Source organism: Heloderma suspectum, chromosome 2 (genome assembly GCF_057233095.1).
Source record: "Heloderma suspectum isolate Gila_16-S chromosome 2, 16-S_ref, whole genome shotgun sequence".
Taxonomy (NCBI): Eukaryota; Metazoa; Chordata; class Lepidosauria; order Squamata; family Helodermatidae; genus Heloderma; species Heloderma suspectum.
Window position 1 is genome coordinate 98,630,411 of NC_139459.1, and position 27,997 is coordinate 98,658,407.

Consider the following 27,997-nt stretch of genomic DNA (forward strand, 5'->3'; position numbering starts at 1 on the left):
GGTAAGTAATCCGCCCATCCCTAGTTATATTTGCCTGAAATTTAGCAGGCTTCATCCTCGGGGAAGTAGCCATTTCTTGATTGCCCTATTACAGTCAATGGGAAGACATTTGAAGCTTTGGAAAACCTGAGAAAAGGCTCTGCCTCAGATCCAAGATGAAGCAGGTCTTGCCTGAAGTGGTCCAAAGTGAAGCAACCCATTATCCAGAGCACTAAAGTGGGTTCTGAAGCAGCTTTTATTTTTCTGTGCCCCCCGCCCAGTTGTATTGGTATATTTTGAACAAAGATAACAAAAGCCTAAGTTGATATTCCATATATGGCTTTATCAATATGAAATATTGATTCTTCTGCAAACTTAACTTTTCTTAAATGTAATTATTTACTTATAGTTCCACCTTTTAAGAGTGTGTGCTTTTCCACATCTACAAACTCACATTATTTCATTACTGTTTTACGTTGCTGCCTCCCACTATAGACAAATAAAATATAATTATTTCAAACAACTATGAAAGAAAAAAATAACATCTCCTCTTAATGAAGATATGGAAAAGGGTATATGGAACTCTGTGTCTGAAACACTGTCAGTTCAAATCAAAGCAATTGGCCGGAAACAAGGACATGCTGCTAAGTAAGCTTCTGTGAATTTCAGTTGGCTTCATAGATTTCTTTTGTCCCATCCCATTTCTACTGTGAAGATGCTGAATCAGCAAATACAGACATCAGATGCTATGTCACTGAGAAATGACATTCCTTTCAAAAGGCAGATTAATATTTGCCAAAGAGTAGTCTGGCATAACTGTCATGACTAGAATGCATATGCTTCAATAATGATTTCAGCCTTCATTTTGGTATGTTCCCAAATGACAAAAAGGGATCTGTTGACCCGCACATTTAGTAACTATGAGCATTTCTAAATGCTCCCTAAAATCAGCCTAAAATCCCACATTTAAAATAGGGCTTTCTGCTTCCATTTTAAATGCAGGATCACAACAGACTCCCTTTACATACACTTCCCCCCCCCACCTTTCCCCTTTCTTTTCCTTGTTATCTGAGTCTTTGTTATGTTTCATTATACAGCCACTAGATGGTGCTGTGGTCTAGCTCCTCTTATTGCTTGTTTTTAGGGATGGTGGAGAATTTCTCCCTGAAACTTCGGGGGGCCAAGCGCCAACGTGTTCGGCCCCCCGAACAAGTTTCAGGGAGAAATTCTCCGCACCCCCTCGCACCCCGCACCCCCCTCCCGGGACAGGACTTACCTTTGCCGAATGTCCCTCCCGGCGGCGGGTCCGGCCGGCAGTTCGGCGGGTCTTCGTGCGGGGCGGGAGCGGCAGCCGGTCTTTCGACCGGCTGCCGCCACCGCCATTCCAAGAAAAGAAAAAAAAAAACACGCCCCCGTGATAGGCTACGTGACGATTAACGTAGCCTATCACGGCTAGATTTGCAAAGTCAGCCGTGATAGGCTATGTTAATCGTCACGTAGCCTATCACGGGTGACTTAAAAAAAAAAAAGCGCGTACGGATAATGGCGGCCCCCATAGGGAGCCGCCATTCGCGTTCCTTATTTGGTCGCTGTAGTCTACGTAAAGATTTACGTAGACTACAGCGACCAAATAAGGAACGCGAATGGCGGCTCCCTATGGGGGCCGCCATTAGCGTATGCGCTTTTTTTTTTTTTAAGTCACCCGTGATAGGCTACGTGACGATTAACGTAGCCTATCATGGCTGACTTTGCAGATCTAGCCGTGATAGGCTACGTTAATCGTCACGTAGCCTATCACGGGGGTGTTTTTGTTTTTTAAAAAAAACTTTTGAGTTCCGGCCGGGCGAGGCGGGAAGCCTCCCCCCCGCCCTGAACTTCGCGGGGGAAGCAGCGAAGCGCCTCCCCCCCACCGCGAACAAGCTTCGAGGACAGGTAAGTGACTTTCATCTACCCCTACTTGTTTTCCTCTTCTCATGAGGGAAGCAGATCTCAAATGCTGTAATTTGATAGCTTATTATCTCCGAACTTTTAAAAAATGGAATTAAAGTCCATTTGGTGAATCGGCAAAAATAATCTCTCCCTGTTCTGCTGATGGAAGCCTCCATTGGATCAAAGAGCTTCACCATTTATATAAACAGCAGACTTCACTGTTTATATGAACTTGGCCTGTTTCAAATAAATGACTTTCAAATCTATATGGCTGAAATAACTTCTCCTTTGATTGCAAACTCACCTGAGACTACTTTAATGCCCCTGCTTTCTCGGCTTGCTTCCAAACACTTTCTATAAAATGAATCATGGAGAACTTGCTGATGTGCTGGTCAAAAGCTTCTACACAGAGCTCTTTTGCCTTTCTCTGTATTGCCTCTCTCTGAATTCCACCTGGTCTCTTTTCCTATTCTGTGCTTGTTTCCTGTCATTCCCCCTGATCCACCAAGGTTCTTGCTTGCCGTCCTATATGTATGGACTATAGAACCTTTTCTTCTCTTACTGCTTCCATTTCATACAATTTATCTCCAAATTTACTGGCAAAATGATTAGCCAAACCCTCTGAGAAAGGCTTTCTGCAGTTCAGAAGCTCCAAGGTTTTGGTGAATCCTGCATGACTGTCTGCTGGGGCTTTTAGTCCTGAATTTCCAAAAGCCACAGAGAACCAGCATGGTGTAATGGACAGAATATTGGTCTTAGAGAAGAGACCTTGGCAACTTAGATTGGCCTTAGATAAAATCCCTGCTCAGCCATGAATCTAACTGGATGGCCTTGGGCCAGCCTGTCTCTCTCAACCTAATCTGCCACAAAGGGCAGTTGAGAGGATAACATCAAATAATTCCTATGTATGACCATGAGCTCATTGGAGGAAAGGTGGGATACAAATGTAGTATATAAATGACTCAACAACCATCTGACTTTACATGTTTCAAGAGTAAGAGACAAAGGATTCTATAATTTAGACAAGCACAGTTCCTCAGTGCAAATGCGCAAATCTGAATCTTGTTGAGCTCATGCATCAAAATGAATTACACAGTTGACATAAGCTATGTATTGATTCATTAACCATTGACTCATAAGATACCCTAGCATTGACACTGTCTAGTAAAACTGTGCATGAATTAAGCAAATATTTTTCCTGCCATATCAGTGGACAAACTACAGTGAACTAAAATGACCTATACACTGTCAGGTACTGATCTGTGGCTAAGAAAATATTTTTAACCAGGATCTTCTTTCTGTCAACACTCTAAATGATCCTGACTGCCTGTGAGATCTTTGAGAAAAGCCCAGCTCCATGACCTGCCACTGTCATAGATGAGGTTGGTGGTAATGTGAGATGGTTGTCTCTCTCTTTATCTCACTCCTTCCTTGTTAACCTATGGTTGTTTGGTGAATACCATTCTTTTTTGGTGTCCCATCAATATTGGTAGACTTCTCCTCCCTGCCAAGCTGTTGCTTTTTAAACTGTTGCTCAAATATTTTATTGTTTAATTGTGTTGTTAAATAATAAAAGAAAACAGAACATATATTTTCTCTTTTTATTTATTGTGCACTACTTTGAGGATCCTTTTGGGGTGGAAAAGTGTCTTATAAATGTTTAAACTATCAACCACTCACAATAATAGCGAATTCAGGTGGTGAGTGCCAGCTGAAATGGACCCAAACAGGGTTACTGGGAAACAAGAGGGAAGTATTAGTGGGGAACCTTGAGATTTGCATAAGTTAAAAAAAAAAACCAGGATTCATAACATAAAACAAACAAAACACCAGCCAACAAAGACTGAACATGCTCAGCAGTCACAAATGTTCAGTTTCAGTTGGAAAACAACAGAAAACTGGTATGGCTATGGGTTCGACAAGTGGAATGTACAGCTTGTAGGTAATGGATGGCTGGAACTCTGAAGAGGAACATTCCTCTTAGGAGGGAGTTTACACTGCAATATTTCTAGTAGGATCAATGTTAGAGGGGGGTGGGAAATATACTAGAGAAAATTGCACTAGTCAGTATGGAAGTTCCTGGTAAGCATCCAAACATTATGTCTAAAACCTGTTGAGATTTTTCAACACCTTCACACATTTGGAGATTCAGCTCTCATTTGGCTTCAGTATGACCCCTTTCAGGTAAATGTTTTGAGTAAATTGCATTGAAAGTGCAAATTCCACTGACAATTATGTGGTATACAACAACTCTGGTATACAACAACAAACAAACAAAACAAGACAATAAAGCAAACAGACAAAAAAGACAACAGTAGCACTAGTAACACCGTGGGTCTTTTAATCTCGCTGGAATGTATGCCTAGAGGCTAAAGACACACAGTATGGATGCATTATTAAACAACATAGCCTGAATCCATCCATCCAAAATAACATTCTGTGATACTGACTCAGCTGGTATGGAAACCAAGCTCGTTACAAAATATGTGGTTGCTCCAGAAAAAGTTGGGAATTTAGAGATGCCACAATATAATTGTGCTTTAGGAACAAATACAGAAAACATTTCATATATGTCTACATTTGATAAAGAATTGCATAATACTTAAGTCACACCCAATAAATGTGTATCAAAATTCTTTTAAAGAATATTTAATGAGAGAAAAGGTTGAAGAAGCAGGAGAAGCAGAAAAAACAATGTGTTAGCCATGATACATAGGATTTGTATAGCATTTTTTAGTGTCCAAAGAGTTACATATATATTATTTCCATAAACTATATGACAATCCCATAATGGTACATCTATCAGCAGCCATTCCACAAGGCTGCAGCAGACAGATGTAACAGTAGGGTCCACTCCATCGACTTGTCCGATGGGACCAGCTGTCATTTAGTTCCTTCCCTCCTTTAACTATTTGTGTTCAAGCTGGCCATTATAAGAAAAACAATGTAACTTTAAAAATTGGTGCCTGATTTGCTTGTTTCCCTCTTCCCTCCCTGTCCCTTTTTCCTTTCGTGACATACCTTTTCGATTTGTAAGCTTGTAAGTAGGAACTGTCTTGCATTTGATCTGTGTACAGCCAGCATTTAATAATTTTTAGATGCTTTATAAATGGTGATGATGATGCATTAAGGAGTAATACCATATTATTGTCCCAATTTTTCAAATGGGGGGCTGAGGACTAAACTAGAGAGTAGCTGTTCTGTGTTTTTAAACTTGGTCCAATTATGTAGAAAAAAGTTGTTCAGAGTCCAATTTTAAAAGCCAGAGGATGATGGGAACTGAACTTTCCTTATCTGCAGCTTATTTCCCTGCAATTCTTTCTTTCCAAGTGCTTTCCTGCTGGTTGACCACACTTCTGATATTGGAGCTCACCAAAGGGCAAAAATGCTTGGGGGGAAAAAGTGCAGGTAGTGGAGAGGGTTATCAGCTCTTCCCCTACATGCCAGTTTAATTTTAAAAATAGATCAGATCCCCTCACTTTCTATGTGATGGGGCAATTCCATATTCAGACTCATACTGTCATATGTGATTTGGACCTGAGAGATATTGGTTGCCCAAAGCAACTGTGACTTAATGGCTGAGGGTAGACTTTAACCTGTATAATTCATATTTTTAGCTGTTATACACTCCTCACAACATATTCAGAGAATTCTGGAAGTTGGCAAAGAAAGTTGCGGCCATAAGCTTACAAAACATAACAAAGTTGGCACCAGGGACTAATGGTAGAAGAATGGCCAACAGTGAAATAAAGCCTATGGAAGCAGAACATAAAAAGAGCTCTGCAGGATCAGACCAAAGTTTTATCTAGTCCAGCATTCTCTTCCCACAGTGGCCAAACACTTATGGGAAGCCCACGAGGAGGACACAAGCGCAACAGCACCCTCCTGTTCATGTTCCCCAGCAATATCCAGAATACCCAGCAGGTATTCAGAGGCATACTGCCTTTGATAATGGAGGTAATATACGGCCATCATGAGTAGTAGCCACTGATAGCATTATCCTCCATAAGAATGAAATCCACTACTGACAGGAGAAAACATCTTAGCAGTGTGCCAAAAGGGAAGCATGATTTATATCAATCAGGGTGGGCAATATGAAGCCTACAGACTGCATTGGGCCCTTACCACCCCCTGCTGCTGCTGCAATTTGCAGAAGCAGTAGCAAAAACATATCTGGTTTCCTGCTGGGTAATTGACGGCAATTACTGCTAAGGCTACCTAAAGCACCCAAATCTCACTTGTTTTGAAGTGAGATTTGGCTACTTTAGGCTTCCTTAGCAGTTTGCCCCCAATTTTGGTGTAAAACAGGTGGGAAGAGGTTCCAGTGCCCTGTGGAGTGCAACTCATGGGGAGTCCAGGGGGTGAAAATGGCCGCCAGCCCACCTGCAGTTGCCTACCACTGTTTTAGATGAAGAGTATCTGGATTTACAAGTAGTGTTGCAAGATATACTTTATCTATGGAGGGCTGAAGTGTGCATGGGGTGGGGTAGGTTTGATCTGATGGCTGTTAAGCTTCTTCCATATCTATACTGCTATGATTTTCATGCCTAGCTTAAAAAAACCCCATCCTGATCTTTATTCCTGAATAGTGCTACTCAAAATAGGTTATGGATTAGTACTCTTTGCAGAAGAACAGTTCACTGTAGCATCCCGTATTTTTTGTTCATTCCAGATGCTACAGAACTGAGATAATTTCTATCCAGGTTGGGAAATACAAATTGCTCAGTTTTCTCTACACTGATTATTAGCTTATCAATAAAACATCTTATATATGGTATCTACTCTGATCCACTGTCATGTGAGTCAGAAGTAAAATAACAAAAATCAATGCAGTTAAACTGATATAATCAGGCTCAGAGGAAAGCAAGAATCTGACATATCGATGAGTCTTAAATCAGATGTGTTGCTAGTTATTTTATCTTCAGCATAAAATATGCATTTGCACTTATATCAAAAGAGTATATAGAGTTCATGGTAATTGATGCAGTAGCCTACAACACTCATGCTGTCTCCATAAAACACTTAAAAACACCATCAATAAACCTTTTAACACTGTACGTTGCCTTACAAATCTGAAACCAGAAGCGACCGGTCAGAGTAACTGCAATATTTTCTTTTTACTGACTGTAGAATCAAGAGTTGATTAAGTAATTCGCCAGTCCCAATACAATTTACTGAGAAATAATAATGCTCTGATGCATGCGTATTAGGAATGAGTTTCGTTCAGTAAATGATGTGTTGAGATATTAAATACCCATCCTACCTTGCTCATTAATTCATTTCATCAGCATAAATTGCCTCAGCAGTAAAACTGTAACAGCCCGCTTAGACTTTGCACTGAATCAAAGTCTGTTCATGTGCCTGTCTGTAAAACAGGGTTAACAAAGCATGGAAAACAGCAAACCTCTCCATATCCACATATATCAATAACAATATACACAGCATTTATTTGATCAGTGCAAGAAGAACCATGCATAAATTCTATACCACTGCAGGAATAAAATATTCAACCTTGTCAAATATTTTCAACAAGGCACAACTTTCACTTGTGCAGAAATTGTTAACAGGAATGTGCAGTACAACAGCTGTTTTGAGTAAATATTTTTTAGGATACAGTCTCTCAAAAGAGTTATTTTTTGATAAAAGTACATAAAACTTTGGGTTGTATCCAATGGTTCAGCCAGCAGAAGGAAGAACACTAGTGGAATGAATTTCCCCTTCACCCTGCAGCCCCCTCATAGTTCCCAAATCTACTCCAGAGGGTTGGGAGACTCTAAGGGAACATTTTAGGGAGGCGCATAGGGGGGTGCAGGGAGGAGGAGAGAACAGACAGTGCCCCCAATCCTTTGATGATATCCTTAGGATCCTATGACATCCAAAAATCCCCTTATGCTACAGTTCTAAAATACTTGCTATAGGGTAAGCTTCATCATACACAATGGGAATTACTTCTGGGTACACACACACAGGATCATGCTGTTAATTGGTTAAGTACTGATATTCCTGGGATGTCAAGCAGTATAGAAGCAGCTTAAGGAAAAATAAAATAATAGAACAGTAACAAGCAGAATCTATGGAATCTTACAGTGGTGGGTGACATGCAGATACAATCTAAGGACTAGTACTTTCACTAATACTGTTTCCATAACATGCTGTATTTCTAAACAATCCAAATGTTTCTAGACAAACATTTTCCCTAGCTCTATTTAATTCAGAGACTTGCATAAATACTAATAAATGCAGTACTAGATTCTTCCTTGTAATAGTGCCAATGCAATCCTGAAGATAAGATGCTGGACTCAGATTAAAAAACAAACAAACTCCTGGTCAGAGCAATCTTCTATTTACATGAGGGGGAGATACCCCAACTACACCAGTGCAACCACCACCATATCCTATGTGTGATCAGAAGAAGGAGGAGGAAATCACAAAACCAGCAAATATAGAAGTGCCATAAAAAGGGCAGAAACCATGGAAATCAGGGACTGTGCCAGTTACAATGCCCACATAATTTGCCCACACAGAGAGTGCCAATTAACTCATGATGGGGGAACACATCCGAGCACACATCCCTGCATCACAGTATGCACAATGACACCACAATGTTAACAATCCATAAGCTCCACTCACACAGCCAGCAATGACCCCATTATTGCAAGTCCCCCTGCAGAGGCCTTCAGAGAGCACACACATTCATACTGGGACAAGGGTTCAAGATCCAGGGACGGGAAAACTCTTTTGGCAAGCAGCCAACAGGAGGGGCCAAGAGAACAATGGCTGTTTCAAATACAACAGCAGACAACAGCATCCTCCAGTTGCTCACTGAATGAGGCACAGAGTTGGGAAGATGAGAGATGAAATGGCTGTGCTGGATGACACTGCACTGGCATAATGAAGGCAGAGAAGAAAGATTTCCTTGCTGCCCTCACTGCCACGGAGTAAGCCCTAAAATGGGCTCTGAACAGTGTTTGCTCAGATCTGAGAGTCAGTGTGCTGTAGTGGTCAGGGTGTTGGACTGGGACTCAAGATGCCCAGGTTCTAGTCCCCACTCAGCCATAAAGCTCACTGGGTGACTTTGGACCAGTAACGGACTCTCAGCCTACCCTACCTCACAGGATTGTTATGAGGATAAAATGGAGAGGAGGAGGACCATGTAAGCCACTTTGAGTACCTTGAAATAGGAAAAAAAGGCAGGATATAAATGTAATAATAAATAAAAATTGTGAAAGATGGGGAGGGCTCCACCACCACATCCAGGCACACCTGAGCCAATCAGGATCAGCACAGTAACATCCCAGCATACCAATTATGCCAGAAGGTGTTTGTGAAGGTCTGAGAGAGAAAAGGGAGTGGTACCAACTAAGGACTCTGTCACCACTGAGTTAGGGTGCCTTGTGTCCAACTTTACAAGGGACACTCCTCTGTTTGAAGTGTCCTTCCTCTGTTTGAAGAGCTGTCCAATCCAAATCTGGTTTAAAGATAAAGAAGGATAAATAGGGAGAGTAGCAGGGGCCTTGAAGTTGCCCTTCAATAGATAGTACCTGGCACACACATTAAGCAAGCCCACAGGTTGCATGGTCTTGGTGACATGCATTATATTTCTATTTAAATTATAGTAATAACTTCTCAATTTTCATCTATATATGTAAATTTATATTTGCAAATTTTATGTGAACAATTACCTTCCTTTTCTTACTGATGTATATTCTCTTCTTTGGCAATGTGTAAGTGGCCACTACACTCAGCTTCCCACCCTCCATGGGAGAGGGAAGACAGCAATGTGACTGAGGAGGGATCTTCACGACAATGGAATGAAAAGCACACTGGAGTATTACACAGCTTTTCATGGAAATGGTTTTGGTCTATCAGGGACACATGAAGCAAGAAAAGCTGAGTGTACCATACCTTAAAAATCTGCTTTTTTACAGGTCACACAGCTCTTGAAAGCAACATACTTCCCAGTTGGGTGGGGGGAGTACAACTGAACATCATCCACCTGGCAGGTGCTGCTCAACCAATGAGAGAGGCTTGTTTCCTGCCCCTGTCGAGGCTCCTCCTGGCTACTACAGTCTTATGAATGTGAATGAATGTCTGAAGATTTCCCTGAAGAGCCAAAATCCCCAGTTCTCCAGTGCAGTATCTGAAGGCTCCCCATGAGAGCTTCCCCACACCCCAATTTTGCCCCATTCCAGCAACCTGCCACAGAGTTATTTCTCCCACTGCATTTTTCCCCATGTGTGCACTTTTGCCTATTGCTTCCAACCCCGCCCCCCGCTCCCTTTCTCCTTCTCCCTGCTTGCAATGAGAAGCTCCTGTAAACTTGAAAGATTGTTACTGTCATAAAGCAGAGAAAGGACTTTACATAACAAGGGAGCAACAACTTTACATCAGAGAAACTACAGGACATCAAAAAAAGCACAACATTGCAATAGCAATTCAAGAGAACAATGGAGAAGTGAAAGAGTGCTTTAGGGTAAGTTACTAAAGTTAGCCTTTAACCTTTTCACTGCAGGGGAGCTCTGCAGGGGAGCGAGATTTATTTTTTACTTCTGAGTAAACATGCACAGAAGGGGGGGATATGTTAAAGATCAAAAGTCCAATGCTGTAAAGAACAATATTGTTTAGGAACCTGGAATGTAAGATCAATGAATCAAGGTAAGCTGCTGGTGGTCAAACAATGAGATGGCAAGATTGAACATCGACATCTTGGGAATCAACGAACTAAAATGGACAGGCATGGGCGAATTTAATTCAGTTGACCATTATATCTACTACTGCGGGCAAGAATCCCTTAGACGAAATGGAGTAGCACTCATAGTCAACAAAAGGGTGGGAAAAGCAGTACTGGGGCACAATCTCAAAAATGATGGAATGATCTCAGTACGAATCCAAGGCAAACCCTTCAACATCACAGTAATTCAAGTCTATGCCCCAACCACTGAGGCCGAAGAAGCTGAGGTTGATCGGTTCTATGAAGACCTACAACACCTTCTAGAACTAACACCAAAAAAGGATGCCCTCTTCATCATAGGGGATTGGAATGCTAAAGTAGGAAGTCAAGAAATCACCAGGATAACAGGCAAGCAGGGCCTTGGTGTACAAAGTGAAGCAGGACAAAAGCTACGAGAGTTTTGCCAAGAGAACACACTGATCATAGCAAACACTCTTTTCCAACAGCACAAGAGGCGACTCTACACATGGACATCACCAGATGGTCAATATCGAAATCAGATTGATTATGTCCTTTGCAGCCAAAGATGGAAAAGCTCCATACAGTCAGTCAAAACAAGACCTGGAGCTGACTGTGGCTCAGATCATGAGCTTCTTGTTGCAAAATTTCGGCTTACATTGAAGAATGTAGGGAAAACCACTAAACCATTCAGGTATGACCTAAATCATATCCCTTATGAATATACAGTGGAGGTGAGGAATAGATTTCAGGGATTAGACCTGATAGACAGAATGCCTGAGGAACTATGGACGCAGGTCCGTAACATTGTTCAGGAGGCAGCAACTCAATCCATCCCAAAGAAAAAGAAATGCAAGAAAGCACAGTGGCTGTCTGATGAGGCTTTACAAGTAGCTGAGGAAAGAAGGGAAGCGAAAAGCAAGGGAGAAAGGAGAAGATATACCCAACTGAATGCAGAGTTCCAGAGAATAGCAAGGAGAGACAAGAAGGCCTTCTTAAATGAACAATGCAAAGAAATCGAGGAAAACAATAGAATTGGAAAGACTAGAGATCTCTTCAAGAAAATCGGAGATCTCAAGGGAACATTTTGTGCAAAGATGGGCATGATAAAGGACAAAGAAGGCAGGGACCTAATAGAAGCAGATGAGATTAAGAAGAGGTGGAAAGAATACACAGAAGAACTATACAGGAAAGATCTGAATGTCCCTGATAGCCATGATAGTGCAGTCACTGAACTTGAGCCGGACATCCTTGAGAGTGAAGTCAAGTGGGCCTTAGGAAGCATTAGTAACAACAAAGCTAGCGGAGATGACAGTATTCCAGCTGAACTATTTAAGATCCTAAAAGATGATGCTGTTAAAGTGCTGCACTCAATATGCCAACAAATCTGGAACACTCAACAATGGCCACACGACTGGAAAAGGTCAGATTACATTCCAATTCCAAAGAAGGGCAATGCCAAAGAGGGTTCAGACTACCGTACAATTGCGCTCATTTCACATGCCAGCAAGGTGATGCTCAAAATCCTACAAGCTAGGCTTCAGCAGTATGTGAACCGAGAACTACCAGAAGTACAAGCTGGGTTCCGAAGAGGCAGAGAAACTAGAGATCAAATCGCCAACATTCGCTGGATCAAGGAGAAAGCAAGAGAATTCCAGAAAAACGTCTATTTCTGCTTCATTGACTACGCTAAAGCCATTGATTGTGTGGATCATTCTTAAAGAGATGGGAGTACCAGACCACCTTGCCTGCCTCCTGAGAAACCTGTACGAGGGTCAAGAAGCAACAGTAAGAACCGGACATGGAACAACCGATTGGTTCAAAATTGGGAAAAGAGTATGACAAGGTTGTATATTGTCGCCCTGCTTATTTAATTTATATGCAGAGAACATCATGAGAAATGCCGGGTTGGATGAATCACAGGTTGGAATTAAGATTGCCGGGAGAATTATCAACAACCTCAGATACACAGACGATACCACCCTAATGGCAGAAAGCGAAGAGGATCTCAAGAGCCTCTTGTTGAGGGTGAAAGTGGAGAGTGCAAAAGCTGGTTTGAAACTCAACATTAAAAAAAACCTAAGATCATGGCATCTAGCCCCATCACTTCCTGGCATATAGAAGGGGAAGAAATGGAAGCAGTGACAGATTTTACTTTCTTGGGCTCCAAGATCACCGCAGACGGTGACTGTAGCCATGAAATTAAAAGACGCTTGCTCCTTGGGAGGAAAGCTATGGCACACCTAGACAGCATAGTAAGAAGCAGAGACATCACCTTGCCAACAAAGGTTCGTATAATCAAAGCTATGGTTTTCCCAGTAGTAATGTATGGCCGTGAGAGCTGGACTATAAGGAAGGCTGAGCGCCGAAGAATTGATGCTTTCGAACTGTGGTGCTGGAGAAGACTGTTACGAGTCCGCTGGACTGCAAGGAGGTCAAATCAGTCAATCCTAAAGGAAATCAACCCTGAGTGCTCATAGGAAGGACAGATACTGAAGGTGAAGCTCAAATATTTTGGCCACCTAATGCGAAGAGAAAACTCTCTGGAAAAGACCCTGATGCTGGGAAAGACTGAAGGCAAAAGGAGAAGGGGACGGCAGAGGATGAGATGGCTAGATAGCATCACTGATGCAATTAATATGAACTTGAGCATGCTCCGGGAGAGAGTGGAGGACAGGAAGGCCTGGCGTGCTATGGTCCATGGGGTCACGAAGAGTCAGACACAACTTAACGACTGAACAACAACAACAACAGGCTAGCTAAGGTGAATGAGTGTCACATTGCTGCAGTAACGTGAGGGGTCGCTGCTGTGCTCCTGGGGATTTTCTCAATGGAAAAAACTACTACCATTGGAAAAACAAGAGGGAATGGTGTGTCCCATCCCCTTGACCATGTCACTGCCAGGTCACTGAGGCATGCCCAGGATTTAATGTGGTGGTGGTGGTGGGGACATGGCATACTGTGGGAAAATCGCCAGGGAACAGCTTTCTGTTAAAAAAAAAAAAAGTCGGAGTAAAAGGAGTTTCAGAAAACGTAGCTTTTCAAGAGGGAAGCAGCTGGTTGGCAGCAGATTGCTGATGACGTCATCTGTCGCAAAGGAATTCAGACTGCTCTAAGTTCACACTAAATTGCTCATGAAGACAGCCTGAGAGTACACTCACCCCTTGCCCCCTTTTCCTGAGCTTTGAAAAAGACCACCAGCAGCATGATTCACTTCACACCACACACAGGGGAAGCATCAGTATCACTGGAGACTTGGACTGCTCCAGTTTTCTCCAAAGCCTAATGGGAAATAAAAGACACACACACACACATACACGCTTCCCAAGTTCTCTTGAGACTTCCTGAATTGGAGAGGAGGGGCAGAATGAAGTGAGAGAAGCTTCTCCTCCAAGTTTAGTGCAACAGTATCTGTTCATGCCAGGTGTCCTAGCAGGGAGTGGTGGGGAGATGAGCAATAGGACAGAGGAAACTGTCACTCTCATTGGATGCAGCAGAGGACCAGCAGATTAACTTTTCTTGTAGCTCTCTGAGACTCTGCTGATAATGGTCCCCCTAATCCCACAGCTAGTACTGCTGTGGAGCAGACAGTGTTGATATACTCTCAAAGACTGTTGATTGTGAGAGGTACAGCACTCCCTGCTTAGAACTGTTAATAGAAGCAGACAAAAAAGAAAGAAAAACAAATGACTAAAAATGGACTTAAATACTGTTCCTCATTTTAAAACCTCAGTCTTGGAGATAATGTAACTTTAGAGAAAACACATGTGCTGAATCCTGATTATCAACTCCCCTGGCTGATTTGTCTAAGATCACAAAGGGAATTAGGGTTATGGTCCTTGACTAAGCTGCTCTCCCACGTGCAGCATATCAGGAAAGTTTTAGCACAAAGGCACAAATGTATTTCTGGCACAAAGTTGTGTTTACAGGAAATGGGGAAAGCCACAGGACTTAAGATGATACATCAGTATACTGTAATTTTCATGGCTGCATTCAAATTCCCTCCTCTTTCACAAAGCTGTAGTATAATACTGCTGTTGCAATACGTCTGTGAACTTAAGGAAGTGCAGTTTAGATGACAAGACCTCAATGAACCTCTTCAAGAGGTTGTAATATGCTATACTTTCTCTAAGACCATTTACACAGAATTTCCATTGTGGCAAATGGGTCCTGGTTGGTAGGTGGAGTATGACCAATGCTTATAATGCCAAAGTGGCTATTAAAAGCCAAAGATAACTACTGAGTCATGAATGTTTTTTTTTTAAAAAAACCTTTAGATCACACCTTTTATGTTGCTATCAAGCCCAAACAGGCACAAACCTACAACCTGGTAGAGAGGCTATCTCATCCCAGAAAAGCAGAAGCTGGAACTTTATTTCTCTCCCCTCCCCACTCACCTCTTATCCAAAGAAAAAGAGAAGATATAAGGCTTGTAAGCAGAGCTGACTCAAGAGAATTTGCTGCCTGAGGCAAAGGATAAGACAGTGCCCCCACCCCATTCCACATAAAGAAGCTGACCAGACTGGCAGTTGAATCTGAATTCAACACAGGTGATGGGATACCATTCTCCACAGCACCTAAAGGCAGCAGGCTAGCTCAGAGGGTGTACATACAGCTCTGCCTTCCAACACCTTACCATTGCTCCCAGCCTTTGCACCTGGTCCTTGGTGTAGACAATACTGAGCTAGATGACCCATGATCTGACTTGATATAAAGCTACATGCAATATTCCTAAACATCCAAGTCTGAACATCAGGAAATGAGGGTAGGGGTTGGGTTCAGTTTCTCACCAGCATTCTGACATTAGAGTTTCTGATTGAAAGCCTTTTCACACTTCTGTCTTATCCATTTCTACATCTGCTTAGTTGATCTGTTCTTGGTCATGGCTGCAACATCATCTGATCCCACAGACAAAATTACTAATAATCCAAACTAAGAGACATTGGAGGATGCCTGAATTGCACTGAACACTACTATATAATTGGTTAAAGAAGAAATGTTTCCATCCCCTTCTACTGTTGTTGTCAAAAGTGACATCTGACAGCTCTGTGTGTAAAATACAACAGCACAGATCTTTATAGGCACGTTTAATTTTGCAAAACAACACATTATAAACTACTCCCATCATTCTCCCCAGATAATCTGCAATAAACAGCAACAAAATTTAACATTAATTGAATTAACCCAAAACCCAGCAAAACCATTTAACTGAGAAAGTTAAGCCTTATAGCATGCCCTGAAGACTATTAAACTTGGGACTGTTGCAGGCAAACTTGGAGACTAATTTCCTTTGAGAATTCAATGTATGTTATTTTACCTGGAGGCAGCCCCAGATTTTCAGCCTTATCTGTTATAGCAAAGACTATGTAAATCTCATATCTTCTTCCAGCTCCAGTAATTCAGTGTGGATAAAACACACTTTAAGAAGATTGTCAAAGTAGTACAGGTCAACTGATCAACTTTTATATTACCATTATTAAATGTTCTATGAAGCCAAGAATGCCCTTGTGTAGAAAGGGCAATGGTAACCCAGCTGGGGTTCAGGGAATCCAGCAGGAAGCCAGCAAGGGGGGGTGGGGAGAGCAGCAGGAAGCCAGCAGGGCTTGGGGAAGCCAGCTGGGATGAACCTGGGAGGTTGGGGCAGGTTATGTGCTTATAAAGCTGAATGGATGGGGGTGTAAGAAAGAGAGAGGCAGCAGCGAGAAAGAGTTTAGGGGTGATTTTTGAGGGATCCTGAAACAGAATGAGTGTGGTTTTTTGTAACCTTGCAGTGAGGAGAGAAGGATGTGTGCCAGAGTGTGCAAGGATGGAGAAAGCACATGATCCCAAAGCCTGTAAAATTATTATCAAATGACCTCTGAACCAGGCCTGTATCTCTTTACCTGTATTAAGAGATAACATCCATCCAGATCTCAAACATCATCAACAAAAATCATTCCTTAATAACTTCTAAGCAAGTTATGCAACAAAAAAGTTTCTCCCTCTTAATCTTCAAGATTTTCTATAGCTCTTCTCTTTGAAGGACACACACAAGTAATCTCAAGCCAGATAGCATGCCTGCTACTGACACAGAAAGAAATAAGATTTTTAAAATGTATGTGGCTACAAAATCACAATCCTGCCTACCCTACATCCAGATGCATGTAGCCTAGCTCTTGCTACCACTATACTACACCGCACTGAATGCACTAATATCACACTCAGTGTATACAATCTACATTCTTCAGTCAGGGTTTTATTTCAGACCCTTTGGGCCCATTAGGACATAATGGACCAGTTTGCACAACACGAGAGTGATAAGCCACAGTGTCTTGTTAGCCACTCTGCGCATGCCAGTCGCGTGCTGGCCCAATGTACATAACTACATTCACTGGGTATGGCTTCTCATGTTGTCCAAACCTGGCGAGGGTGGCTTGTTGGGCTGGTTAACAAACCACCCAGAATCCATGGCCTGCTGTAGGGTTGTGGGATGATTTGTTAACCACGCCAACAAACCACCCGTGCTGGGTTTGGATGACATGAGAAGCCACAGTGGGGGGCTTGAATTGGCAACCTGGTGCCCGCAGGTGTTGCAACCCATCATAGCTTAAATAAGCCACAGTGAGCTGCAAATATTGTGCGAATTAGGTCGATGTTAAACTATAGCTTAGAATTATGTGAACAAGCAGTAGGCTCACATGCTCTACCTTCCCTCTCCTCTTCTGAAATGAGGAGAATATTGAAAGAACCTATTTCCACTTTTGAACTAACCAGAGTTCCCCACTTTATTCAAATTCAGGGAATTCTGGTTAGTGTATATTAATAAACTAGGATTATTGTTTTATCTGGATTATTTGAACAACAACAACAACAACTGTTTAAACAACAGTTTAAACTAACTAGAGTTTTTCCAAGTTTGGACATAATCAGGAACTCTGGTTAGTTTAAGCAGAAGCAAAAACTTCTGATCGCCTCACAGCCAGAGTAGGAGGAGGGTGGGGGTGCACAAGCAGCAAGTCTAAGGCTTGTTCACATACTGTAACTCTAAACTGGAGGGGGTTATACTCCTACTAAAGGATCAGGATCGTATTTTGGGGTGCTCCTGGATCCAACATTGGCACTGGAGGCACCGAGCACCTTTTATCAGCTTAGGCTGATATATCAATTACAACCTATCTGGATAGAGATAGTCTAGCTACAGTTATCTATGCTCTTATAACCTCACATTTGGATTATTGCTATGTGCTATACATGAGGTTCAGAAACTTCAGCTGGTCCAAAATAGGGCAGTGAGATTGTTAACAGGGACTGGGTGCTCTGTTCATATTGTGCCAGTTCTTTATTATCTACATTGTCTTACAGTATGTTTCCAGGCTAGGGATGTCAGAGAATTCCGCCACGGACTCCAGTGAGGCCGGATTCTTTAGAATCCTGCCCCCCAGAGTCTGTGGAGGAATGGTCTCCCCCACCCTGCCACCCTGTGGAATCCCCCTGGGACAGACCTACCTGGTGGTGGCGGTGGCGGACGAAGCGGCGGCGGCTCCAGCTGCTGCAGCCACAAATGGTGGCTGTCGTAGCGGCCGCCATTTGCATCCCTGCTTTAGCCATGATAGGCTACATATTTACGTAGCCTATCATGGGCTAGCGTAGGGACGCAAATGGCGTCCCCTACACAGGATGCCATTTGTGTCCACAGCGGCCTGGCAGTGGGTGGAGGCCCTGCTGCGGATCGGCCTGGCCGGCGGCTCTGCAGACTGGCCACAGAGCAGAGCCAGCCGGGCAGGATTCCGGGGGGGAGGAACGGATCACCTCTCAACCCCCAAATTGAGGATTCCGGGGGGAGGAACAGATCACCTCCCCCCACCTGCGGACCCCAGCGGAGCCAGGTAAGTGGGGTTTTGTACACCCCTATTCCAGGCCCCACCAAATGAGATGAGGTGGCTGGCTACTAACAAGAGGGCTTTTTCAGTGGTAGCACCCTTGTTGTGGAATGCCCACCATCACCACCATGTCCCAGAGAGGCTTGCTAGGCACCTGTGTTGAGGTCTTTTCTGTGCCAGGTGAAGACCTTTTTATTTTTCCAGGCTTTTCAGTTTAAAAAAATTGTGTAAAAATTGCATTTTTAGATTGTTGCACTGCTGGTGGGTTTTATCTTTAACTTTGGTTTTATCCTGTTTTAAACTTACGTTTATTTAAATATTATTTATTTATTTAGAACATTTATATACTGCTCCATATCTAAACATATTCTGGAGCAGTGAATGATAAGAGATAAAAAGATAAAAAGAATAAGACACCATATTAAAAATATTCTTTTAAAAAACAGAATGCCATTAATAACCATGGCTGGTCAGTCGAGGAAGGCTTCCTGGAATAGAGCTGTTTTCAGGAGGCGACAGAAACAACGTAGTGTTGGTACCTGCCTGGCCTCCAGAGGCAGGGTTTTACGTAGAAAGGGAGCCACCACACTGAAGGCTGTTGTCCGGGTGGATTCCAATCAGGCTATAGGTCCATATGGAATCACCAGGAGAATGACCTCCAATTACCTTAGTGACCAGGCAGGTTGCTAAGGGAGAAGGCGTTCCCATCACCAATCATGGTCCCTTAGTGACCAGGCAGGTTGCTAAGGGAGAAGGCATTCTCATAACCAATCATGAGGGTACTAGCGCCTGTACCCCTGTGGCTAAGTTATCGCCTTCCAGGAGAGGCTGTGGCTGGTGAACCAGCCAAAGCTGATAAAACGCACTCTGAGATGCCATGGCCACTTGGGCCTCCAGTGATTGTGATGGATCTAGGAACCTGATCTTTCAGAGGGAGTGCAACTCTATGCAGGCACTGAGCCTATCTCGTGGACCCAGGAACCACATAGCCACAGGGCTTCTGCCTTGCCAGGATTCAGCTTCAGTTTATTGGCCCTCATCCAGCCCATTAGTGAGGTTAGGCATTGATCCAGGACTTGCACAGCCTCACCTGATTCAAATGTCACAAGGAGATAGGAGCTATATGTCATCAGCATACTGATGGCACTTGCCTCCAAATCTCCTAATGACTGCTCCCAACAGCTTCATATAGATGTTAAACAACATTGGGAACAAGATGGTACTCTGCAGAACCCCACAGCTCAATTGCCACGGGATCAAGGAATGGTCACCCAATGTTACTCTCTGATATTGGCCCTGCAGGTAGTACCAGAACCACTGTAACACAATACCTCCAATACCCATCTCACAGAGTTGGTCCAGGAGAATACCATGGTTGATGGTATCAAAAGCCAAAGATCAAGCAGATTTAACAGGGTTGCACTCCCTGTCCCTCTCTCAATAAAGGTCATCCAGGAACACAACCAAGGCTGATTCAGCCCTGTAACCAAGTTGAAACCCAGACTGGAATGGGTCTAGATAATCAGTATCCCCCAAAAGTTCCTGCAGTTGCTCCACCACGACCCTCTCCAGTACCTTCCTTAAGAAAGGGGTATTTGCAACTGGGTGGTAGTTGTCTAATGCCATTGGATCCAGAGTGGGGTTCTTCAGGAGTGGTCACACTACTGTCTTCTTAAGAACAGCAAGGACCACCCCTTCTCATAAAGAGGCATTCACCACACCTGGACCCACCCAGTCATACCCCTTCAGCTAGCTTTTATTGCCAGGAAGGACAAGGATTGAAAGGGCACGTGGTTGGTCACATTGATGCAAGTACTTTGTCCATGCCATCAAGCTGCAGCAACTGAAACTGATCCTACAAAATCAGGCAGATGATGGTTTCAGACACCTTGAATAGAAGTGAGTTAACAACAGCATCAAGTTCACTGTGGAGACAAGTGATTTTGTCCTCAAAGTGTGATGCAAAAAGGTCACAACCGTCCTTGAGGGGACCAGGGCCCCATTCACTGGGGAGAGTGTTAACAGCCCCTGGATCACCCAAAAGAGCTCTGCTGGACAGCTACTTGAGGATGCATTGGAAGCAGCAATATATTACATTCTACTAGATTATTGTATTTTATGATTTGTTTTGTGAATCATCCAGGCAGCTTTGGCTATTGGGCATATAGAAATGTAATAAATAAATAAAAATAAACTGTAGTTTAACATTATGTCTCCAAAAGCCCAGGTTCCATATTTTGTCTATACAATACAACTTTTTTTCTTTCATGTTCTTGCATATTAAAACTGAAATAAATGTTGATTGAACACATCTTTTCCAAAGATTCATGTATCATTGTGCCTAAATAATTCTCTTACATTTCATGGGGTTGTATCCAAAATTAGTTCTACTTAGAGTAAACCCACTGAAATGAATGGGACTTAGGTTAGACTAACATTAGATACAACCCATAGCCCAGCCTACAAAGAGAGTACATTCTTTGTATGTAGAAGACCCCAGGTTCAAAACTCAGCACCTCCAGGTAGGGCTGGGAAAAACTGATATGAAACCATGGAGAGCTGCCACCAGTTAGTGTAGACAGTTATGAGATACATGGACCAATGATCCGTATATGGCAGTTTCATATGTTACAAACCAACAGCAATTATTAATGGCAATACCATTGCTAGCAATGGTTCTTGATTGTCCTTCAAATCTGCAACAAGAATAATCATTTGTTCCTTTATTGTTCCCTAAACTTCCTTAAGAGAGGTGGAAAATTCCTACCCTTTAAACTCTCCAAACATTCACTTTTTGAACGTTATATTTAAAATATAACCATAATGCTTTTATCTATACCATTTTTTAAAAGCTACAAATATCTCTTGATGTGCATATTTTGTTACCTATATACCTTGTGTTATACATTATGAAGCATACTGTCCCCATTGCTATCATTACTTTAAAAAATATATGTGGAGTGTAAATACTGTCTGACATACTGTTATACATCTGTAGTTAGAGTGGTCCCTTTTTATTGCTAAAAATGTATAATATGTGTGTATTGAAAGAATAAGAAAGATTGGTGCAGTTCCTGAAAGATATTAATGAAAATGTGTTTTGCTTGTAAGGATCAGAAAATTTAAAATGTAAATCCTAATTTAGAAAGTGAAAGAATGTAATCCAGATTCCTGAAAGCACCCAGAACATGAGCATGTAGCAGTCATCCATTCTTTATAAATTGTTGTTGCTGTCTTGGTCACATAGAATAAAAAAACCACACATAATAGTTACATTCTGTGAATCTTTCACAGACCCTCCTTTGTTTGTATACGAGTATGCAAACTTTCAAGTGAAACAGTAACCTTAATTTGACAGAACTGAAAGTAACTATGTAGAGAGATAAAATGGTTACAGATGTCAGTGTATGTTTTTCAGATGTGACGCTTGCAAACATATCTATGTATCTGATAAGAAACAAAACATTACAAGAACCTTCACATTCCAGTCACAGCATGTGGTGTACTTAATAAGATGACCCTTGCTAATTATATGGATAAAACTGTACACTATTTCTTGTATAAACTCACACAGAAAATGATTGTGAACAAGAACAGCTTGTTACATGTGAAAGATAATTCTTGATAGTATGATTACTCCCTTTCTGACCTCTTACTCTGTCCTAAAAGTAAATCAGTTAAAAGATATCCCTGGGAGTATTTGCTCTCTTGTGGAATACAAAGGATGACAAATAAACAGAGACCTTGGGTTCTTAGGTCATGGCAGAAGTCTGTAATCTTCCATCCATTGAACAATATATTATATAGGTATGAAGTAAATAGTGCCATCAGCTCTCTCAGATCAATGGTAATAATACCATACCATAACCAACCTTGTTCCCTATATTAGTGACACTTAACTATATGTTCATTATGTCTAATGGAGAATTCTAATTCAAATGCTTGTATACTCAATGGCAACTGGTCCTCTAAGGGGCATCACCTTATTTCTGATTTTTTTTAATCTTCAGAAAAAGACAGGCATAAGGTGAACTAAATAAACAAAGAGCCATGGTAGAATAAAACAACTATCAGCAACAACCCATAATATCGAAAACAAGTAGAGAATTCTCTACAAGCACTCTTCTGTATGATCATGAACAGCTATTTGTGTTCCATGTCTCATAATATCATAATGAGGCATATGCAACACTGTTTATACTATAATATACAAGATTCTTTGACAACAGTATTGCTCACAAGTCACATGTGTCAAAAATGGAATAACTGTATAGCATCACAGCCTTAATATATACTGCTTATCAGTATTTTTCTTCTTGTAAATGTGTTAATCTTTTTTCCTATTATCCAGTATATGCCCCATCTTCAAGATTAACCAGCATCCTATAAATACCACAGGTGTTTAGTGTTACTACATTTTGTGTATATAGGCACTCTCATGATACGTATTCACTGCATTGCTTGTGTAGCCTAATGCAAATGCTATGTGTACATGCAGTATATAGTCCTACCCCAAATAAAACATATAGAGCTATCAAACATGGGAAATAATACTTCTGTGTGCCTTTAATGCCATTTTTGCTTAAACAAAGGAGTTTTTAAACTTTCTGTCAACCTGCTGTGATTCAGCTATGAAAACTGATGTAAAAATAAGCAATACAAATTATGCTGCACACAGACACAAAATACAGAAACAGTTTAGAGCTCCTGATATTGTGGCACACAGATGCTATTTCTAGTCAAGGTGAGCTTAAGCTTACTCTTCATTATTTGAAGGTTTATGTTCATTGATTGTAACTACTAACAACTCCAATTGTCTGACTGAGTGCCAACAACTAATTCTACAAAAAGGCTGTAAAACAGTCCCTTTTTATTGTGTTTTACAATGTATACAACTTCAGTGGTAGAAACCAACTTTTATGATGTAAATAGTTTTACAATACCATGCACTAACACCATATTTCCATAGAAGATGAAGGAAGTTCTTCAGATTACGGGCTATTATAAACTGTTTTTGAAACATTCACTGTAATCATACAGTATGTGTGAACTGATTTTATTACACAAATAACTAAGCAAGTGTTACTGTCCTTTGATCTGAGAGAGCTGGGCGGAAACATTATGATAGTTCAGCTGTATTTTGTGAATCCACACAGCATTAAATAAGTCTGTACTATATAGGTTAAAGCTTGTACCCTGAACTTTTTAATTACTGTAGTAAAATATGTTAACCAGAAGGAAATACTATCATGTACAGAGTAATAGAGAATAAGCATAAAATCCTGTTCTTTGTTTTTTCAGCCATGCTTTTTTCATGGATTGGGTAGCATGTTTCATACCTTAGAGGGCTAAGTGCCATGAAATGTGTGATGTGCTATCACAGAGACTATGTCAGAAATGAGAACCTGTGATTGTTTTTCCCTCTTGTCTAGAATGGCAATGTAGCAGTGGAGAGTTTTCTAAGTATGTCTGGATCTCACAGGTGTTTCCTTACTCAGTGCTTGGATGTGCCTGGGTCCAAGTCTTTTCTCACTGACAGTTTTGGGATCTAGCTAGTTCCAGGTGTTTGTTGACTAAACATCTTTGGATCCCTCAAATTCCAGGTGTTTCCCAACTAGCTAGATATATATCATCAGATCAGTGTACATTTATTTTAATCCATTTTGAATCTCCCAGATACATCTCATTAAAGAAATTCAGTGCCAATGAAAAGACAGTTGAAATACCACTGAATTAAGTTTAAGTGCTTTTCAAAGCAATTTGAAAGTTACATCTGTGCAATGCATTCTCACGCACAGTCTACCTCAAATCATGTCTTGCAAATACAGAACATTTCTTCTGCAGAGCTATGTTTCCACCTCCATCTTCTCTTGTACAATGGTTTCAGCACACACTGGTTTTTAATAGGACCTGCTTTTACCACCAACACACACACACACACACACACACAGACTGACTTTCTAGACTGCTGCTGCTGGCAGGCAACTAACACTAACCATCAGCACATGACACTATGCAGTAGAAAAGAAGGTAACAAGATGTAATGATGGCCACCAATTTACATGGCTTTAAAGGGGGTTAGTCAGTCAATCCTAAAGGAAATCAACCCTGACTGCTCATTGGAAAGACAGATACTGAAGCTCAAATATTTTGGCCACCTAATGCGAAGAGAAAACTCACTGGAAAAGACCCTGATGTTGGGAAAGATTGGAGGCAAAAGGAGAAGGGGACGGCAGAGGATGACATGGCTAGATAGTATCACCGATGCAATGAATATGGACTTGAGCACACTCCGGGACAGACCGCAGGAGAGGAAGGCCTGGCGTGCTATGGTCCATGGGGTCACGAAGAGTCGAACATGACTTAACGACTGAACAACAACACAAAGGGGGTTAGATGAATTCATGGACGATAAGGCTATGTCATGATAGCTATATATTATTTCCAGGCAGAATGTCTCTGAGTACCAGTTCCTGGGTGAATGCAACCAGGACGTTGCTATCACGCTCATGTCATGCTTGTGGGCTTCCAATAGGCATCTACTTGACTACTGTGGAACTAGATAGGCCTTTAGTCTGATCCAGCATGGCTCTTCTTATGTTCTCTGTAACTTCCCCCCTTCTTCAACTTACCCTTTTATCAGGTAAGTCAACTTGAGAGCGGGGTGGGGGGTGGGGAGTCCCCACAACCAGAAATTAGTTTGCGAGGAGGAGGAGGTGATTTGGGGCTATAAAATGATTGAAGATTCAGCAACAGATGCAGAAGCCCTGTGCAGGGATGGGGGTGATGGCAAAGAAAAAACACTGTTCACAGGCATTCCTTATTCACATATTCCAGGGGACCAACCGTAGCTGTGAAAAGTTCTGTGGCTCAGCCCTGAGAAGCCCTGTCATAAAATCAGATTCTGCCTCCTCCTTTTCTCTGTTTTGCTGGAGGAAGCCCAGGCAAAATCTTGGCCCTTGTATGAGGAGGGACACACACCATCTGCTTGTTGAAAATTTGATTTTCATTTGCTGAGCTGAAAGTTCACTGCACAAAGAGCAAGGGAGAGTTCAGGACATGGGGAAGGGCTGGACTGTAATTTGACAATGTGCTGACTACGAGCCACGAGCAGCCTCCCACGCCCCCTCCCCCCAAATCTTTGTCTCCCCAATAGTCTGTCACAACAATCCTAAAGGCAGCAGAATGCGAACCGGGAGAGAAACAAAGCAAACATCAGAGCAGATGCATCAAATTCCTCTGCTTTCTGACTCAAGTGAGGAAGTCCCAGCTCCAGCCAGGGGGGCAGGATTCCAAGGGCAGCCGGGAAATCCACCTGGTCGAAAGCGCTCCCTCGCCATGTCCTTGGTTTGTTCCTACTAGCTTTTGACGTGTCGAGCGTCTTTTGCAACCCGTGAGGGGGCACGAACAAACCCAGGGCTGACTTTTCCCACCAACATCACATCCCCCTCCCTCATTTCTAGAAACCGTTCCTTTTTAGAGCATGTTTAACCCAACCCCGTTGACGTTTCTTTGGTAAGGAGCCTCAAGGCAAAGATTACGAGGAAGGTGTGCGAGACTGTTTTTGCGTGTGAGAGAAAAAAAGGGGGGGGGAGGGGAGAGGGTTCAAATGGAGGCAGAGCTCAGCCACACAATCAGTTTTGTGTCTGCCGGTTTAACCCCGGAATAACCAAAACAGTGTTCCTGAGCATATCATATGAGTGAGGGCCGCCGCCACTGTCAGCCCCACACTTCTAGGATTATGAGTTCCAACTCAGTGGGCTTGTCTTCCGGTTAGGGTTAAACCCCGGCACCTCTCCTTCCAGAAATTAACAGCGGGCATGGAGGAAACCATCTTCCTAAGAAGCAGATCCCTCTCTCTCTCCCTCTCTCTCCCCCTCCTGCCTTGTACCTCAGGAAGTTTGGAAACGGATCTTCTTCAGCGGCTTTGCTGTTTCACCGCTTTACAAGCCTCTTAGCTGAAGATGCCCCCCTTCTCCCCAGTTTAAGATCTCACTACAGTCATCCCCAGGATCTTTCCTTCGCTGCGAGGAAGCTTCCCAGGGAGCACCCGAGCAGCAGCCGTCCCCCCCTCACAAGCCTCCCAACAGTCACAAGAACCTGCCCCTTTCCTCCAGCCATTCTCTCCGAGTGTGTGTTTAAAATCAGCTTGCCTTTCCTCCTTCCCCTTCCCAATTCCAACCCCCGCCGCCGTCCCCCCACGCCTCGATTCCGAACTCCCAGCCACAGATTTTGCGGTTCCTCGAAAACACGGGAGGGAGAGACCTGGCCAGACCTCTACCTGCCCTCTGCGTCGCCCTGTGGCGCGCGCTCCCTGGTTCAGTAACCTTCGCGACTGCCTGCAGATGACAGGGGAGGGAGGGGAGAGGAGCGTCCGCCTCCCCCTCCCCCTCCCCCTCCCCCCGCCTGCAGCACCACCGGCGGCTCGCGCAGATGTTTGCCCGCCCCGCCGCCCGCCGCCCGGTGCGAGACGAAGTGGTCGAGGGGGCGCGTGGCCTTGCGCCGGGAGGATTACCTGTCCTATATTGATGTAGCCGTACTTGCTAGCTATCCTGTCGGCTTCTTGGATCCCGCCAGTTATCCTCACAGCCCAGTGGTTGGTGTACAAGCGAGTCCTGCAGACAGGCAGCAAGAAACCCAGCAAGAGGGTGAGCAAGCACAGAAAGTCCCCGCCGCTTCGGACTCGCCGGCAACCGCCGCCGCTCCACATCATGTTCCCCTTTCCACGAAGCAGCGACCAAAAACAAAACAAAACGCAAAGAGCTCGCCCGGTTTTCCGAAAGAAACTTTCTTCTCCCTCTTGCTGCCTCTCTCTCTCTCTTTCCTTCCTCTGCTTCTTGGGAGGCTCCCCGCTCACCTCCAACCACCTCCACGAGCAGCCGCGGCCACAAGTCTTCCCAAAAAGTTACCTCAAGAAGGAAACCAGAAAGAGCTTGGAATAGTGCACTGAACCTCCTGCGGGGGCTTCAGTGGCCAGGGCTCGAAAGACGGCTGCCTCCTCCACGCTCCCCAGTCCCGCTTCGAAGGCGTTGAAAGTTAAGAGCCTTTATTCCAGCCAGCCCCCTCGCACTTTCTTGAGCTTCAGCCTTTTCCCTTGCGCCTCTGAGAGTCTCAAGGGAGAACTCTCAGAGGGAGGCTGGGGGGTCTCTTGTCTTGCTTTCTCTGGGGCTTTCCTCTCTCACCCTCTCTCTTTCCAGCCCTCGTAGCCGTCTCCCTCTTCGTCCCCCTCTCCCTCCTCGCTCTGCTCTCCTCACTTGGCCAGAGCAGAAACAGCAGCAGCCGCAGCAGCAGCGGGCAGTGTGTGAGTCTTGGCAGCCGAGCGCCGCAGTTCAGTCAGGCTCTGTAACCACCCTCTCCCCCCCCTTTTTTTTTCTGTAAGCGGGAAGCGTGAGTGGAAATGGCAGCAGCCTTCTCTGCATAGAAGAGATCCTCGGCTCCCCTCCCGTCCGATGCCAGCGGCCTCTCAGAGCACGCCTGGTCCTAGCGCTCCCCGATTCCGGCAATGTTGGGAAGACCTGAGCAAGTGGCAGAGAGACGGGAG

The 27,997-nt window shown here is 43.3% G+C and overlaps 1 protein-coding gene across 2 annotated transcripts in view; it reads right to left on the reverse strand.

The window, feature by feature from the left end:
- LOC146352530 (proprotein convertase subtilisin/kexin type 5-like) overlaps positions 1–27,699 on the reverse strand; it is a 316,248-nt gene extending 288,549 nt beyond the window's left edge. For both annotated transcript variants that reach the window (XM_084834270.1, XM_084834271.1), the window contains exon 1: positions 26,972–27,699. In XM_084834270.1, coding sequence (XP_084690396.1) covers positions 26,972–27,169 — 198 coding nt within the window. In that variant the 5' untranslated portion in view covers positions 27,170–27,699. The remainder of the gene's footprint in view (positions 1–26,971) is intronic.
- Positions 27,700–27,997: the final 298 nt, after the last annotated feature.